At 32.8% G+C, this 16,878-nt stretch overlaps 1 protein-coding gene across 1 annotated transcript in view; it reads left to right on the top strand.

Annotated features, from left to right (window-relative positions):
- LOC148942850 (intermembrane lipid transfer protein VPS13D-like) overlaps positions 1-16,878 on the top strand; it is a 192,512-nt gene that overhangs the window by 29,077 nt on the left and 146,557 nt on the right. The window contains 1 exon segment of the mRNA XM_089102376.1: positions 15,728-15,967. Coding sequence (XP_088958502.1) covers positions 15,728-15,967 — 240 coding nt within the window.

The raw sequence follows: 16,878 nt of genomic DNA, 5'->3' as shown, positions 1-16,878 counted from the left end.
TAAGAAAGTAACTTGCTCTGAAATGGTCTTTGAAAAGTATTTCTTGGTGTTGATTTATAAAACAGGCAGTAATTTGTGGTTTCTGGTGAATTAGATAATTTCGTAGTCTAGGAATCTGCGTAGTGGATGGAAATAACGCAAGGAACCTTTCTATTTAATGAGCGTTGTTCTTTTGGTATGGTTTGGTTGTCTTCTTATTTTCTGTCATGTATTGGTTGGGGTGTAAAATAGATTTAATACTACTTTGAAAATGATTAGAGGAGTGAAAGTCGGACTTTATCTTTTTCTTAACTGGTAATCGACTATAATATCGTTTTTGTGATGTATACCTAATGCTTTAAATTAACCATTAGTGTGTAATTGGTTATCAAGTAAAGTTGTATCAAGTGTGTAGGAGGGAAATTCAGTAATTATCTAGAACACAAATTGTCGTTGAGCTTAATGTCTTTGTTGTTGTTTCTAAATATTTAATTTCTGTTATTTTGTTTTTTTTTTATAATATATATTAAGCTTTTACAATTGTGTTAGTTTTAAAAATTGTATATAAAAGTTCTCTTTAATGTTATTTTTACATAATTTATTGATATTGGAGTAAACATTAATGATTAATTTATGATTGTGTAGTTGAAATTATTCGTACGTCATCTTGTAAAATGGTTGGTGGAGTTACAAATATTTTGTAACTAGCAATTATTTGTACTAATTAATTATTTTCTATTTTTATATTCGAACTAATATATTAAAAGTTTATAGGTTGGATTATCTGATTATTAAAAAAACATGGAAATTTTTCAGTTGAGTAACTTATTGAAATGAAATTGATCTTAAACTTTACTTTAATATTTGTACTTTTGTTGTATTTGTACTAAATAGTTAAAGTATAGTGGGTGGTTAAAAAAATAAGGCATTAATAGTTTAACCTTTGGAGATTAGAAAATTTAATAAATTATAGTAATCTTTCTTTGTATTTTTCATTGTTTTTTTTTGTGTTTTTGATAATAAATGAAGTAAATTTAAGTGTTGTCATTAAAATGATCTTTAATAATTCTTTTAAAATTTTTTTAGGAGGGATATACTTAAATATAAGATATATTTACTTTTAATTTAAAATTATGTATTGTTTGTGTATTTATCATTAAAGATTTAATTATTATTGTGAGTTTGGCATGATGATTAATTAAACTTATAAAATTGTTGTTGGAGTGAGCGTCATAAAGCAACTTGCTCCGACATGGTATTTGAAAAGTATTTCTTTGTTTTGATTTATCTTAAAATATTCAAAGCTTTTATGTTGTTGTTTATTTTTTGAACTTCATCTTTTAAAATGGGTATAGGAGGGACATACAATAAGTGAGTTGTAACATCTAGTTAATAAGAGAGTTGCTTTGTGTTGAGATCCTCTATAAGAAGCCATATTTTGTGGTTAGTGACAATGTAAAGAAATTCATCTTGTAAAAGGTGGGGAGGAGGGACATTAAGAAAGTAACTTGCTCTGAAGTAGTGTTTGTAAATTATTTTTTGTTTTTGGTTTGTACTATAAGCTGTAAATTTTTAGTTTTGGTGCAAGATATTTGTTAGTCTTCTTTGAATCTTTGTTTTTGAGGGGACATAAAGAAAGTAACCTGCTCTTCATTGGCATACGGACTGTATTTATTGTGGTTTTGGCAAACTACATTATTTATAGTAATGATGTTAGTGAAAAAGACCAGTAATACATTTTATAACATAAGCGTAGAAGTGCCAGTCAGTATATAACTTGCTCTGAAATGTTCTTTGAAATTCCTTTCTTGGTGTTGTGGTATCCTAAAAGCTGTAAAGTATAGTTTTGGGTGAAAAAGATAAGTACTTCAACTTGTAAAACGGGTTTAGGAGGGACATTAAGAAAGTAACTTGCTCTGAAATGGTCTTTGAAAATTATTTCTTGATGTTGAGGTATCATAAAAGCTGTAAAGTATAGTTTTGGGTGAAAAAGATAAGTACTTCAACTTGTAAAATAGGTTTAGGAGGGGAAATTAAGAAAGTAACTTGCTCTGAAATGCTCTTTGAAAAGTATTTCTTGTTATTGAGATATCCTAAAAGATGTAAAGTATAGTTTTAGTTGAAAAAGATAAGTACTTCAACTTTTAAAATGAGTTTAGGAGGGACATTAAGAAAGTAACTTGCTCTGAAATGGTCTTTCAAAAGTATTTCTTGGTGTTGAGGTATCCTAAAAGCTGTAAAGTATAGTTTTAGGTGAAAAAGATAAGTACTTCAAGTTGTAAAATGGGTTTAGGAGGGACATTAAGAAAGTAACGCTCAGAAATGGTCTTTGAAAATTATTTCTTGGTGTTGAGGTATACTAAAAGCTGTATAGTATAGTTTTGGATGAAAAAGATAAGTACTTCAACTTGTAAAATGGGTTTAGGAGGGACATTAAGAAATTAGCTTATTCTTATATGGTATTTTCTTGGTGTTGAGGTATCCTTCAAGCTGTAAAGTAGAGTTTTGGATGAAAAAGATAAGTACTTCATCTTAGAAAATGAGCTTATGAGTGACCTTAAGAAAGAAACGTGATCCGATAATTATTAAGAAAAGAATTTCTTGGTGTTTTGGAATACACATAGATGTTAAGTATTTATCCGAGTAAAAAATGTTATGACTTCAACGTGGAAAATGGTTTTAGTATGAACATTAAGAATATAACGTGCTATTCAATGGTCTTTGAAAAGTATTTGATGGTAAAGAGGCATCCTAAAAGCTGTAAATTATAGTTGTTGGTGAATAACGTACTTACTTCAACTTGTGAAATGGGGTTGGGAGGGGTAATAGGAATGTAAACGGTTCTGACCTGGTCATTTACAATTTCGTCGATGTGTGGTGGTATACAAAAACTTTAAATTTTAGGGGTTGGTTAAAAATATAAGTAATTCAAAGGTTAATATCGAGTTAGGAAAGGACATAATTTATTAAGTTTGATATGAAATTTTCTATGAAAAGTATTTCTTGTTGGTGTGGCATCTTAAACGATGTAAATACTAGGGTTGTGTGAATATTAAATTTAATACAACTGGTAAACTGGTATTAGGAGGAACATTAAGAAAGTAACGTGCTCAGATTTGGTGTGTGAAAAGTAATGCTTGGTTTTGAGGCATCCTAAAAGCTGTAAAGTATAGGTTTGAATGAAAAAGAAGTACATCAACTTGTAAAATGGGTTTGGGAGTGACATTAAGAAAGTAACTTGCTCTTAAATTGTCTTTGAAAAGTATTTCTTGATGTTTAGGTATCATAATATCTGTAAAGTATAGTTTTGGATGAAAAAGATAATTACTTCAACTTGGAAAATGAGTTTAGGAGGGACATTAAGACAGTAACTTGCTCTGAAATGTTCTTTGAAAAGTATTTCTTTGTGTTGAGGTATCCTAAAAGCTGTAAATTATATTTTTGGGTGAAAAAGATAAGTACTTCAACTTGTAAAATGGGTTTAGGAGGGACATTAAGAAAGTAACTTGATCTGAAATAGTCTTTAAAAAGTATTTCTTGGTGTTGAGGTATCATAAATGCTATAATGTATATTTTTTGGTGAAAAATATAATTAAGTTGAATTGTTAAATTGGTTTAGGAGGTGACATTAAGAAAGTGACTTGCTCTGAAATGTTCTTTTAAAAGTATTTCTTAGTGTTTAGGTATCATAAATGCTGTAAAGTATTCTTTTGTGTGAAAAAGATAAGTACTTCAACTTTGTAAAGTGGGTTAGGTGGGACATGATGTATGCTTTGTGTACTGACTGTGTATGTTAAAATTATTTCTTGGTGTTGATTTTTTCATGAGATGCATAGTTAACATGTTAATCGACAAGATATGTACTTCAAGTTGGATCTTGATTTTAGGAGGGACAGAATGACATAAACTTGCTCTGAACTGGTATTTTCTTGGTTTTGGGTCATACTACAAGATGTAAAGTATTGTTTCTGGTGATAAACATAAGTAATTCAAGTTGAAAAACAAGCTTAGAGGTGATATTCAGAAAGAAACTTGTTCTGGAATGTTCGTTGAAATGCATATCTTGATGTTGAGGCCTTATCAAAGCTGTAAAGTAAAGTTGTGGGTGAAAAAGATAAGTACTTCAACTTGTAAAATTGGATTAGGAGTGACATTAAGAAAATAACTTGCACTGAAAATGTCTTTTAAAAGTACTTCTTGGTCTTGAGGTATCCAAAAGCTGTAAAGTATAGTTGTGTGTGAAAAGATAATTCAATCATGATTGAATTTTTGTTTAGGAGGGAAATTTAGTATATATATTTCTCTTAAATTGTCTAAGAATTTTATTTCCTGGTGTTGAGGTATCGTAAAAGATTTAAAGTATAGTTTTGGGTGAAAAAAATAAGTACTTCAAGTTGGAAAATTAGTTTAGGAGGGGAAATTAAGAAACTAACTTTCTCTGAAGAGGTCTTTTAAAAGTATTACTTGGTGGTGAGGTATCCAAAAGATGTAACGTTTTTATGTTTGTTTTATAGTTTAGTTCTTCAAGAAGGAAAATTGGTTGAGTATTAACAATAAGAGTAAATTGTACTTAATTGAGAATTGAATATATTTGCTTTTTTTATATTTATCCATAAAGAATTCTACTATATTTGTGGATGAAAAAGATAAGTACTTCAACTTGTAAAATGGGTTTAGGAGGAACATTAAGAAAGTAACTTGCTCTTAAGTAGTGTTTGAAAATCATTTCTTGGTGTTGATGTATCCTAAAAGTTTTTCAGTTTAGTTTTTGGTTAAGGATATATGTTCGTCTACTTTGTAAACTTGCTTTTATTGGGACACTAGGACTGTAAACTTTTATAAACTGGCATTTGGTAATTATTTCTTGTTGTTTATACAACCTTCATGCTGAAAACTAATGTTTCTGGTGAAAAGATAATTAATTAAATATAGATAATAATCTTATGAGTGCCATTCTGAATACAACTTTCTCTGAAATGGTCTTTGAAAAGCATTTCTCGGTGTTGAGATATCCTAAAAGCTGTAGAGTATTTTTGTGGATTGAAAATATAATTAAAACAACCTGGAATTGTTTTTTAGAAGGGAGATTATTTTTTCATATGGCTAGTTAATTTTAATGTAAATTTTATTCTATTGATTTATTAATCATAATGATTGTCATGAATGGGGTTATTGAAAAGTACATTCATTAATCATTGACAAATTTGTTAGGAGGAATCTTAATAATAAAAATTGAAATGATCTTGGCTTTGAAGATTATATATTGGTGTTGAGGTCTACTAAAAGCTGTAAATTATAGTTTTGGGTGAAAAAAATAAGGATTTCAAATTCTAAAATAGGCTTATGAAGGGAAATTAAGAAAGTAACTTGCTCTGAAATGCTCTTTGAAAAGTATTTCTTGTTGTTGAGGTATCCTAAAAGCTGTAAAGTATAGTTTTGGGTGAAAAAGATAAGTACTTCAACTTGTAAAATGGGTTTAGGAGGGACATTAAGAAAGTAACTTTCTCTGAAATGGTCTTTGAAAATTATTTCTTGGTGTTTAGGTATGATAAAAGCTGTAAATTATAGATTTGTGTGAAAAAGATAAGTAATTAAGTTGTAATATGGGTTTATGAGTGACATTAATAAATTAACATTCTCTGAACTAGTCTTTTAAAAGTATTTATTTTTGTTGAGTTATACTAAAAGCTTTAGAGTATAGTTTGGATGAAAAAGATAAGTACTTAAACTTGGAAAATGAGTTTAGGAGGGACATTAAGACAGTAACGTGCTCTGAAATGGTCTTTGTAAAGTATTTCTTGGTGTTGAGGTATCTTAAAAGCTTTAAAGTATAGTGTTGGGTGAAAAAGATAAGTACTTCAACTTGTAAAATGGGTTTAGGAGGGACAGTAAGAAAGTAACTTGCTCTGACATGTTATATATAAAGTATTTCTTGGTGTTGAGGTATAATAAAATCTATTAATTATATGTTTGGGTGAAAAAGATAAGTACTTTGACTTATAACATGTGTTTAGGAGGTGACATTAAGAAAGTAACTTGCTCTGAACTGTTCTTTGAAAAGTATTTCTTAGTGTTTAGGTATCATAAAAGTTGTAAAGTATTGTTTTGTGTGAAAAGGATAAGTACTTCACCTTGTAAAATGTGTTTAGGTGGGGCATGAAGAAAGTATCGTGTTCTTAAATGGTCTTTGAAAATTATGTCTTGGTTTTTAGTTATCCTAAATGCTGTAAAGTATAGTTTGGTGTGAAAATGATAAGTACATCAAATTGGAAAATGAGTTACTGAGGGACATTAAGAAAGTAACTTGCTCTGACATGGTCTTTGAAAATTATTTTTTGGTGTTGAGGTATCTTAAAAGCTGTTCCGTTTAGTTGTTTGTGAAAAATATAAGTAATTCAAGTTGGAAAATGGGTTTAGGAGGGGACATTAAGAAAATAAATTGTTCTGAAATGGTCTTTGGAAAGTATTTCTTGGTGTTGAGGTAACCAAAAAACTGTAAAGTATAGTTTTGTTTGAAAAAGATAAGTACTTCAACTAGTAAAATGGGTTTAGGGGGGGGGGTATTAAGACATTAACCTGCTCTGAAATGGTATTTGAAAATTATTTCTTGGTGTTTATATATACAAAAAGCTGTAAACTAAAGTTTTGGGTGAAAAAGGAATAGTACTTAAACTTGTAATTTGAGTTTTGGAGTGAAATTCATACTTTAACTTTCCCAGACAGGGTCTTTGTAAACAATTTCTTGGTGTTTAGTTATCTTAAAAGCTGTAAAGTAGAGTTTTGGTTGAAAATGGCAAGCACTGCAACTTGTAAAATGGGTTTTGGAGGGACGTTAATAAAGTAAATTGTCCAGATATTGTCTTTTAAAATTATTTCATGGAGTTGATGAATCATAAAATCTCTAAAGTATACTTGTTTTTGAAATATATAATGACTTTATCTTGGAAAATGTGCTTAGGAGGGGACTCTAATAATGGAAGGTGCTCGGTCAAGTTATATGAAAAGAATTTGTTTTTATTGATAACTGCTAAATTCGTTAAACGATAGAGTTTGATGAAAATGATACGGGATAAAACTTTTAATATGGGTCTTGTATGGACAATAAGAAATTAACTTGCTCTGACATGGTGTTTGAAAAGTATTCCTTGGTATTGAGTTATACATAAGCTCTACAGTATAGTTTTGTGTGAAAATGATCAGAACTACAACTTTAAAATGGAGTTTCGTAGGGACATAATGATAGTAACTAGTTCTGACATTGTCTTTTAAAATTAATTCTAGTTGTTTTGGTGTCTTAATAGAAGTAAAGTATAGTTTTGTGTTAAAGTTAATAGTAATTCTACGATTGTTCATGGGATAGGAGGGACCAAATGTATTTAAATAGCTCATAAAATGTATGTTAAATTATATTCTATTTGTTTTTGTATACTTAAAGATGTAAAGTTTATTTGTGGGTGAAAAAGATAAGTAATACAAGTTGTAAAATTGGTTTAGGAGTGACATTAAGAAAGTAACTTGCTCTGAAATGGTCTTTGAAAAGTATTTCTATGTGTTAAGTTACAATAAAATCTTTACATTCTTGTTGTTTGTTAAAAATAATCCTATTTAAACACAATACATGACATAAGGAGTGACAATTAGAACGTAAATTGTTGTGAAATGTTGTTTTAAATGTCTTTCTTGTTAACTAGTTGTACTAAAAGACTAGATGTATATAATTGATTGTAATATATAAGTAAGCCAACTTGGAAATTTGTTATTGGGTGACATTTATTCATAAGCTTGCTCTGAATTTGTCTTTTAAAATTATTTGTTGGTGTTGATGTATCCTAAAAGCTGTAAAGTAGAGTTGAGGGTGAAAAAGATAAGTACTTTAAGTTGTAAAATGGGTTTAGGTGTGAAATTAAGAAAGGAACTTGCTCTTAAATGTTATTTGAAAATTATTTTTTGGTGTTGAGGTATCCAAAAGCTGTAAAGTATAGTTGTGGGTGAAAAATATAAGTACTTCGAGTTGGAAAATGGGTTTGGGAGTGACATTAAGAAAGTAACTTGCTCTGAAATTGTCTTTGAAAAGTTTTTATTTTATTTGATTTATACAAAAAAATTTAAAGTATAGTTGGGGTTTAAAAAGATAAGTAATTCAGCTTGTAAAATTGTTTTAGGAGAGACATGAAGAAAGAAAGTTGCTTTAAAAAGATATAATAACGCCTTAAAAAGTATTAAAAAATGAAGAGTGGCCTCTTGGGGGGGCCGGGGGCCCCGGCGGGGCGGGGTGGTCCTTTGGGGTACCGGGGGGCCCCGTTGGGGTTGTGATGGGGGATCGGAACCCTTTGGGGTTGGGGTAAAGGACCTCACAACACTGTTCAAATGGAACTTGTGTATTATAACGACCACAGAGTTTCACCCTCAATTTCTCTTCTAAAACATCTTCTAAAATCATCTTTTAAAATGTTTCTAACTGTTTTACCGAAATAATTCCCTAAAATGCCTAAAACGGTTTCGCCCAAATAACCCCTGAACGTAATTTCATCGTGTTCCCTTTGTTTTTGGCATCTCTGTGCTGTCACATTTGAAATTACTAAGAAACCTTTTCCCGCGTTAAACTCTTCATCTCTAAGATCAAAACATTCGCCGGAGTTACAATTAACCTTGCCTTCACCTGTCAGATATTAATAAACTTTGCCCCGGAAACAATTCTGGTCGAACTCCAAAGATATTAATAAACTTCGTCCCGGAGACAATTCTCCTTGGAAACAATAAATTAATTCCCCTTTCGTGAATCAATAATTCCCCTTAGAAACAACAAATTAATTCCCCTTTCGTGTCAAATCAATCAACCATGACATCATCTGTCACACGTGATCTGTTTCCAGGATTCCTGGACGGCATAACATTCGCCTCGAGCGTGCACTTGGCCAAAACAACAACAACAACAGCAAATAAATCGACCTGTGGAAATTTAGGTTATTGACTCCGGTCCCCGTTAGACTCAATAATCCAGAAAACATCCACCAAAGTGAGAAAGTTCCTGTTTTTTTATTCTCACTGACAAAAACCATAAAACAGACATAAATTATTGTTGACATCCGAGAAACACATCAAATAAATTGACCAACACACGTAACCGTCCAAGAAACATCCATAAAAGTGAGAAAATTCATGTTTTTTCAAGTGAGAAAAATTCTGTTTTTTCATTCTCAGTGAGAAAGCCATAAACCACATGGTAATCGTCGGAGTAGCATCCCCCTCTCTACTTACTTAGGCAGCGCAATAGCGCTGCCTAAGTACAACCCGGATTAACGAATTTATCATCATGTCCTATATGTAACTTATTTTTCATGAGTCTCCAATGGTACAATGGTAAGCATACTAGTGGTTATGATAGCTGGCATTCATCAAGATTGGTAATAAAGCTTGAAATACAGTCTGTCAGTCAGGTCTACAATGATTAATTGCAAATCAAAAACACGTGATCAATCAAAACACACCCAAAGCTAAGCTATAAAGGGTATGCCACTAAACAAGAATAAACTATGTTGATAAATGTAAATGAAACTAGCCTACCTGTTGCTGCAATCTAAAAAAAAAAGAAAATTCAAGGAAATTTCCCCCCATCCGGAAAATTCCCCGTCTGGAACACTCCTACTCTGCAGAAAATCCCCCCCCCCCCGCCGTGGAGCTGCCCTGAGGGAAATTCCCCCTCTCCCCGCCGGGAAATTCAATTTGCCCCTGGAAAATTTTCCCCGCATGTAAAATAACAATCGTATTTTTAAATTCAAAAGTATCTGAAAAATTAGGCTAGGGTACACATGTGATTTAAGAAAATGCAAATTTATTTACTCATATGAATTAGGAAAATGCAAATTAACCCATCAAGCGTTGCTGGATAATTGACATCCGGAAAATGCAAACAATCTGAACAGAAGGAACCGCCGATTATTTATGTTCAGGGGTATCTTGATTTCAGCCATTGCAAAAAGTATGAAGAGGGCTGGGGATGCGGGTACGAAAAAAGATTTTATAGGTAAAACCCTCACTAGAGTATACTCAACAACTTCACAAAGTTCTTGGTAATCAGATGAAAAGTGTAGTAATGCATACAGGACACACCCACAAACATACATTCGATTTTATTTATATAGATAAGTAAAATTTAAAAATATAACATTATAAATTTAAAATAAAACATATATAATGAATAAAATAAGATAAAATAAAATTAATAAGATAATAAAATAAATATGTAAAAGACATAACTAAAAATAATAAATTTTAAAAGTAAAAAACAAAATCTAATCGAATTTTCAAGTTATATTAAGGATTTAGAATGAGTTGGCGAAAGAATATGGTGAGTTAAACTTTTGAGCAATTAAATGCATATATAACATTACGTTTCATGGCTTGAACCAACATTTTTCTTTTTTAATCGGAAGGATAATGAAATAAATTAAAAAGCAAAGAAAACTTTATTACTGAAGGCTTGTGTCTCTTCCCCCTTCTTTACAGGTCAAGAAGCTTTTGTGAGGATTAGTGCTGTGTATTTATTGTCAATGGATTGTAAATAGATCTTGTCAAATCCCATTGGATCTGTTTCGTTGAACAACGTATTCAGTAGCTCCATGAACAATGCTTTATAATGTAAATTCACCGCCGTGTTTCGCTACCAGGATCCCCCATAGATACCTCTACTTGTTGGCAACCTGCTGCAGTACCAACAAAATTGCAAAAGAATCTGTCTTTTGCTCCTTTATTCTATATTATGCTAACACACATAACAAGCGTATTTTTTAACACTACCCAAATTATATTTGCTATACTTTCTGTGCAATAAACAATACAACTAATAATTGCTTATAGTCCGGGAGCCACTAAAGCGTATCTCGTTTATTTCTGAGTTGCGGTGGTCAGAAAGACACAGTCAGTTTGACAATAGTTTCCGACTATATCGACCACGCTGAATCCGAATATGGGTAGTGGAAAAGCTGGAGATCACGGCTTGACCTTGTAAAAGCAAAAAAACACCCTTTTTAGGCCTATAAGACGTGTACAGACTGTTTATTTTTTTTTCTAAGGTTGTACTACTCTGATTTAGTGGCGCGACATCTCATTGTGGTCCTAATATAGTCTTCTCATAGAATATGTTAAATTTTTTCCAATATCTTGTATAGCCCAGGAGCTATAGGCTAATATTTATTAATTTTCCCCGGAAGTTTCAAAATTCAAAGATTCATTTTCAACTAAACCACGTATCTCGGACCTTTCTATATTTTTTGTGTTTTTCATTCTTTTCCAGAGTTTACCCTTCGTATTTAGGTTCACATTGCCGTGAAGTTCAAAGCTTAAACTGTTCGGTGAAGCCGTGTAGAATTTCTTGAAAAGGTACAGGCAAAAAAATATATGCAAAAATACATTTTTCAAAAATGATGATGTGACACGTCTTTTATGCTAGAATTTAACGCCAAATCCGAATATGAACTTTACTTTTAAACCAAGTTTCAACATTTTTTTTTTTTTTTTGTCTTAATTCAAAATGTATTTACAATGGTGACTGATTTTCAGTTTATCTGCTGATAAGAATGGGACAGTGACAGTCTCCCTACAAAGTCTAAGCCAAGAACCTGCCCTGGTCATCTTCAAAGATTGCCCTCTATTAAGCCAACCATTCAATATAGTTGTGAAAGATTAAGTGATTGTGCGTGTTTGAAAACATTGTTTATGTCACGTGTGCAGTGGGCAACAGCCCGGAAGCACTATCAGCAACAACAACAATTTTGTGAATTCTGTTGCTGATTAAACTTGAGGTTGGTAGTGTGATTGAGAAGCTGTACTGTTAGTGGTTAGAGCTAAGAATTGGAACTGGACGACGCCTAATGCCTGCCTTATATAACTATGTAATGTCATGGATAGGTAGGCTAAATAACTTTCAGATTGCTGGATATGAGTAATAGGCTTCAAGATGAAAACTCAAGACCAGGTTGGAATTAAGAATGAGCTTTTATCTCAAACTGTCTGATGAACATATTGTGACATTTCTATGTAGACTTGGTCTATACTGTAATTATGCGAAGTTAGATCAGGGATTTTTTAGGGTATGTTAGTCTTGATGTTACTGAGACCACCTTCAGCCAATCTGCTACAAATCTGTTATTTTGGATACCCTATGCCAAATGCTGGGTATATCCAACGTTTGGCATAGCCTACCCTAGCCTACAGTTAGGGATATTACTTGTCTTATGTACTACTATCAATATAATGTACTACTTCACCCCTGCAGTAGTACACCATGGGATCTGTACCTCAGAATTTGAGTACTACACCCCACCATCAGTACTACATTAAACATGGCTTAGGCCCTACTATGCTATACATGGAGTAGTACACTTGGTTAGACATAGGTCTCAAATTTGGAAACTATGGATTACGATACAAAACAGGCCAAACGTTCAACAACCCAGACCGGTAGCAGCGTTTATGCTGAATTGGTAGCTGTTAAAAGGATTTTGGTTACAGTTGGCACTAGTCAAGGATCAACACTTGAGATGCTAAGTAAGATCTTGCCACACGAACTCTTGCCCTACGCCCCAGCAATATTTGAAGCAGAAGCTGGTGAACATATTAAACTTCGATCGGGTACGAAGTCAAGTTTTGTCGAGTTCATTCGCACCTCTGGAAGTTTAGAAAGTGGCCTAGCAAAGTACAGATTAACACGGTCATGGGAACTGGTGTGGTGGTAGATTTCATGCCGTTAATCCGGTCGCAAGTGCCAGACAACACCGAAAACGTTGAGGCATTTTCGAAAAGAATCCTTGCAAGGCTCTTAAATCAACTCCCAAAATCTACAATCGAGCTGCATATTGTAGCTGATCGGTATGACGGAGTGTTCGGCCTTGTAAACATTACCGGGAGTCCTATAGTTCTAAAAGACAGTAGTGGATGTCATGAGCAGAGAAGAAATACAATGACGAAGAATTTTATCGTTATGAAGAGCTTGGTGCTAGAAAACTGGGATATTTTGCTTATGGAGTCAGAGAGTAAGGCAAGACTTATCGAATGTATTTTTGAATTGTGGAGCCATGTCTGTCTTTCTGAATTAAGATTTACCATTTACCTCTCTGGTGGATTCAGTGATAGAATGAAGGTGCTAAAACTGATCCTATTCAAAATGACTTTGGATCCGAACCCGGACTACGAAACGAACTTGTGCAGCACACATGAAGAAGCAGACACGCGCGTTGCTCTCCATGTTGCCGAATGCTACAGAAATGGATGTACCCAAGTAATTGTTGAAGCAAATGACACAGATATTGTTGTCATTTTATTACAGAACTATCGCGAAATACTCCTCTGCAGGTGTGACCCAGGCTATGAACCCGAGCTCTACGTTCAGTTCCCTGACAAAGCCTTTCCGATCCATAAAATTGTGAATAGAACATCGTGGGCTGTTGTAGAGTCAATAGGGCTGCTACATTGCATTTGTGGATGTCATACGGTTAGTTTTTTCTTCTCGATGGGCAAAAAACATTTGCTACATCTGCTGTTAAATCACAGCTCATTCAAGAAATTGCTGATCTTACACGGAAAGTGAGGAGTGATATCAAAAACATCACTATGTACGAGCCCAAAATCTTGCGTATATGTACGAAATTGGTTATATCGGTATATAGCAAAAAAACAGTCCGAATTTGATTCTCTCAATGACCTCCGAATTCATTTATTTCCCAGAAAAAAGAACTTGGAACAGCTTACCCCCAACTTTTTATGGTTCTTAATTTTTAGGCCTACAAATAAGTAATTAGCCTACAACATACAAAGTTAAGATTGGGCTAGCATAAAAGATGTGTCACATCTTCATTTTGGACAAATGTATTTTTGCATATATTTTTAGGCCTAAACCTTTTCAAAAAATTCTAGACGGCTTCACCGAACAGTTTAAGCTTTGAACTTTACGGCAATGTGAAGGTAAATACAAAAGGTAAATTCTGGAAACGAATGAACAACAAAAAATTATTAGAAAGGTCCGAAATACGTGATTTAGTTGAAAATGAACCTTTGAAATTTGAGATTTTCGGGGAAAATTAATAAATATTAGCCTATAACTCATGGGCTATACAATATATCGGAAAAAATTTAACAAATTCTATGAGAAGACCATATTAGGACCAAAATGAGATGCCGCACCACTCAATCGGAGTGGTAAAACCTTAGAAAAAAAACAGTCTGTACACGTTTTATAGACCTAAAAAGAGTGTTTCTTGGCATTTACAAGGTCAAGCCGTGATCTCCAGCTTTGCCACCACCCATATTCGGATTCAGCGTGGTCGATATAGTCGGAAACTATTGTCAAACTGACTGTGTCTTTCTGACCACCTAGTTGTCACATTATAGTGGTCTGGCTCCTGGACTATTACTTATCTGGTAGCGTGTACCTTGTGCATGCTTGGAGGCTGCAGTATTGAACTCTGACATGTAGTAACGTCCCTAAGTTGGAGCTGCATACAATTGTACAAAAGACGTGAAGTTAAGGCTGTTTATTTAATTTGAAAATTGAACTGTAATAATTCAGAAAAGGGTACATCTAGAAAGCTCTCAATAACTACCAGAATTAGAACAAAAACAAGTTTCATTGGTTATGTTGTACTCATGGGCGTAGGCAGCATATTGTCTAGGGGGGCAGTCGATAGTGTGATGGAGGGCCTTTTATCAACTGTTTTTCCAACCATCTGCTTTTTCAGCCATATCTAATGTAAATTTGAAGGTCTAGGGGGGGGGGCAGCTTTCCCCCCCTGCCCCCACCCTACGCCCATGGTTGTACTGACCATGTATATGTGGTGTTAATAAAGTAATGATAAAAGAAGAGAATCAAGAATACTACGTTGATAAAATGGTATCATTTGTTTTTGTCATATGTTATGATGTGTCACAAGCGAAGAGAACCTGAAATTAACATTTGTATGCTGGTAAAATAACCCAAATAAAAATAAAGAAAGATTCCAACCTCTTTCACAAAAAGGTAAGACTTCCGTAATAACTGCTTACTCTGTTCTATAGATGGCATATCAGTATTCCAAATTTAAATTTGGCATATTGATGCTTCATTAGCAGCATGTACAGTGAATGTACAGGAAAAGGGCTCCTGGAATATTGAAATGATTGCAAGTTTTCTTCCGCCCTTTGACATTTACCACATCATTGGTCCATATTTTTAGCTGTGTTACACTAGTAAATGCCCTCTGACACGGGATTTTGCATACGTGCCTAGTCTTTGTTTTAAAAATTTTAATTTTTTTCAAAATAATCCAAAAGTGTGATTATAATACATTAGAAAATATCAAATCTGGCAAAAATATATTACAGTTCAACGGAATAAAGATATTATCCGAACTTCATTGACGGGCATAGAAAAAGGAGCAAGGGAAGAAATGCTTAACTTACCAAAAATCCAAATCAAATGAGTAGTGTGCTAAACACTAAATGCCAGAGTTGTAACTAAACTGAAGGCGTTTAATTAAGGAGTGGAGCATGAAAATCGTTACACACAATTTTAATTATCAAATCTCAGAGAATTCAAGCAACAGCTTTATTCTAAAAAAACCTTTTTTTTTTTAAAGAAAAGCGGATTTGCACCGTAAAATCGTTTTCAAGTATTAAGAAATTTAAGTCTATTCCAATACTTTGAAAAACCGTGATTATCATAATTCTCGACTCCAATTAGCTGTCCCCTCAATAATATTATTGTCCATTTTTTAAGGTTGTGATAAAGGAGGTTCATGTCCGCTATGAAGATTCAGAGAGCATTAGAGGCACAACATTTGCTTTTGGTTCAACTATTGGAAAATTATCAATGCAGACATGTAACGAAAATTGGAAGCCTGAATTGGTGTCAGGGAATTCAGGTTATTCATTTAAACTGGTAGAAATAGAAAATATGGCGTTCTATTGGGATACAAACGCAGAGATGTACGGAGACAAGTCTCATGGAGAACTTGCTGTAAGTTTTATATGCGTATAAAAATAGTCTATTTCCAGAGTTGCAAGCAGTCATTTTATTAACAAGTCCTTTGATTGTTTGACAGTTCTTTCTATTTAAATGTATAGACAAGAAACTAGTAACTGCTGGTTCCAATTTTGTTCCTGAAGTTTTTGCCTATTTTTCTTTAATATCATTTTTCTCTTGTTAGCTGAAAACTGTTGCAGTCAATAAACATACTGTATAAAATGTACTATAAATCTTATTATAGGATGCTGGAAAAAAAAACTAAAAAAAAGTTATTTTCTTCGAAAATAAAGAATGACAACTTATCCCTTCTACCATCACTTGAAAACTTGGTCATTTATTATGTTATCACTATGATCGCATTCTACTGATTACTAATATGATACTACACTTCTATACAAAAGTGAAATACAAGTAATATTTTTTCACTTTTTCAAGGTAGCTGACATTGGGCCAAAGACAATTAACAGGGCAAAAGGTAATGAATGGCAAAGCAAAGTGCAATAGAAAAACCTGTAATAGGATATTAATTATATTATTGTTTATTGATTACTTCTCAATCAACAGAAGATAAAAAAATTGAAAAAATGAACCAATGTGTGTATTTGCATGCCTTTTTTTCCTTTTATTAAAAAAAACTACTCTATGTTTTGTATCCTGATCAGGGCATAACTAATTTATAATCAATAAAAATAGTTAAAAAACAAAAGAACCTGCCTACTTCCGGAATTTTTCCTGTTAAAAATTTGAAGTTCAAGGTTTTTTTTTTTTTTTTTTTTTTTTTTTTTTTTTGCAATGCTGCACTTTCTGAGGCACCGGTAGTACCTAAATCCGATTCAACTGTGGTAAACATATTGCTCGATTTATCATCGAATTATTAATCCACCCCTTCCTCCGAAAAACAC

The sequence above is a fragment of the Artemia sp. Qi Xiang Cuo genome, chromosome 16, assembly GCF_049724085.1.
Source record: "Artemia sp. Qi Xiang Cuo chromosome 16, ASM4972408v1, whole genome shotgun sequence".
NCBI lineage: Eukaryota > Metazoa > Arthropoda > Branchiopoda > Anostraca > Artemiidae > Artemia > Artemia sp. Qi Xiang Cuo.
The sequence above is the reverse complement of the archived record's forward strand: the minus strand, read 5'-3'. Positions and strand labels throughout refer to the sequence as shown.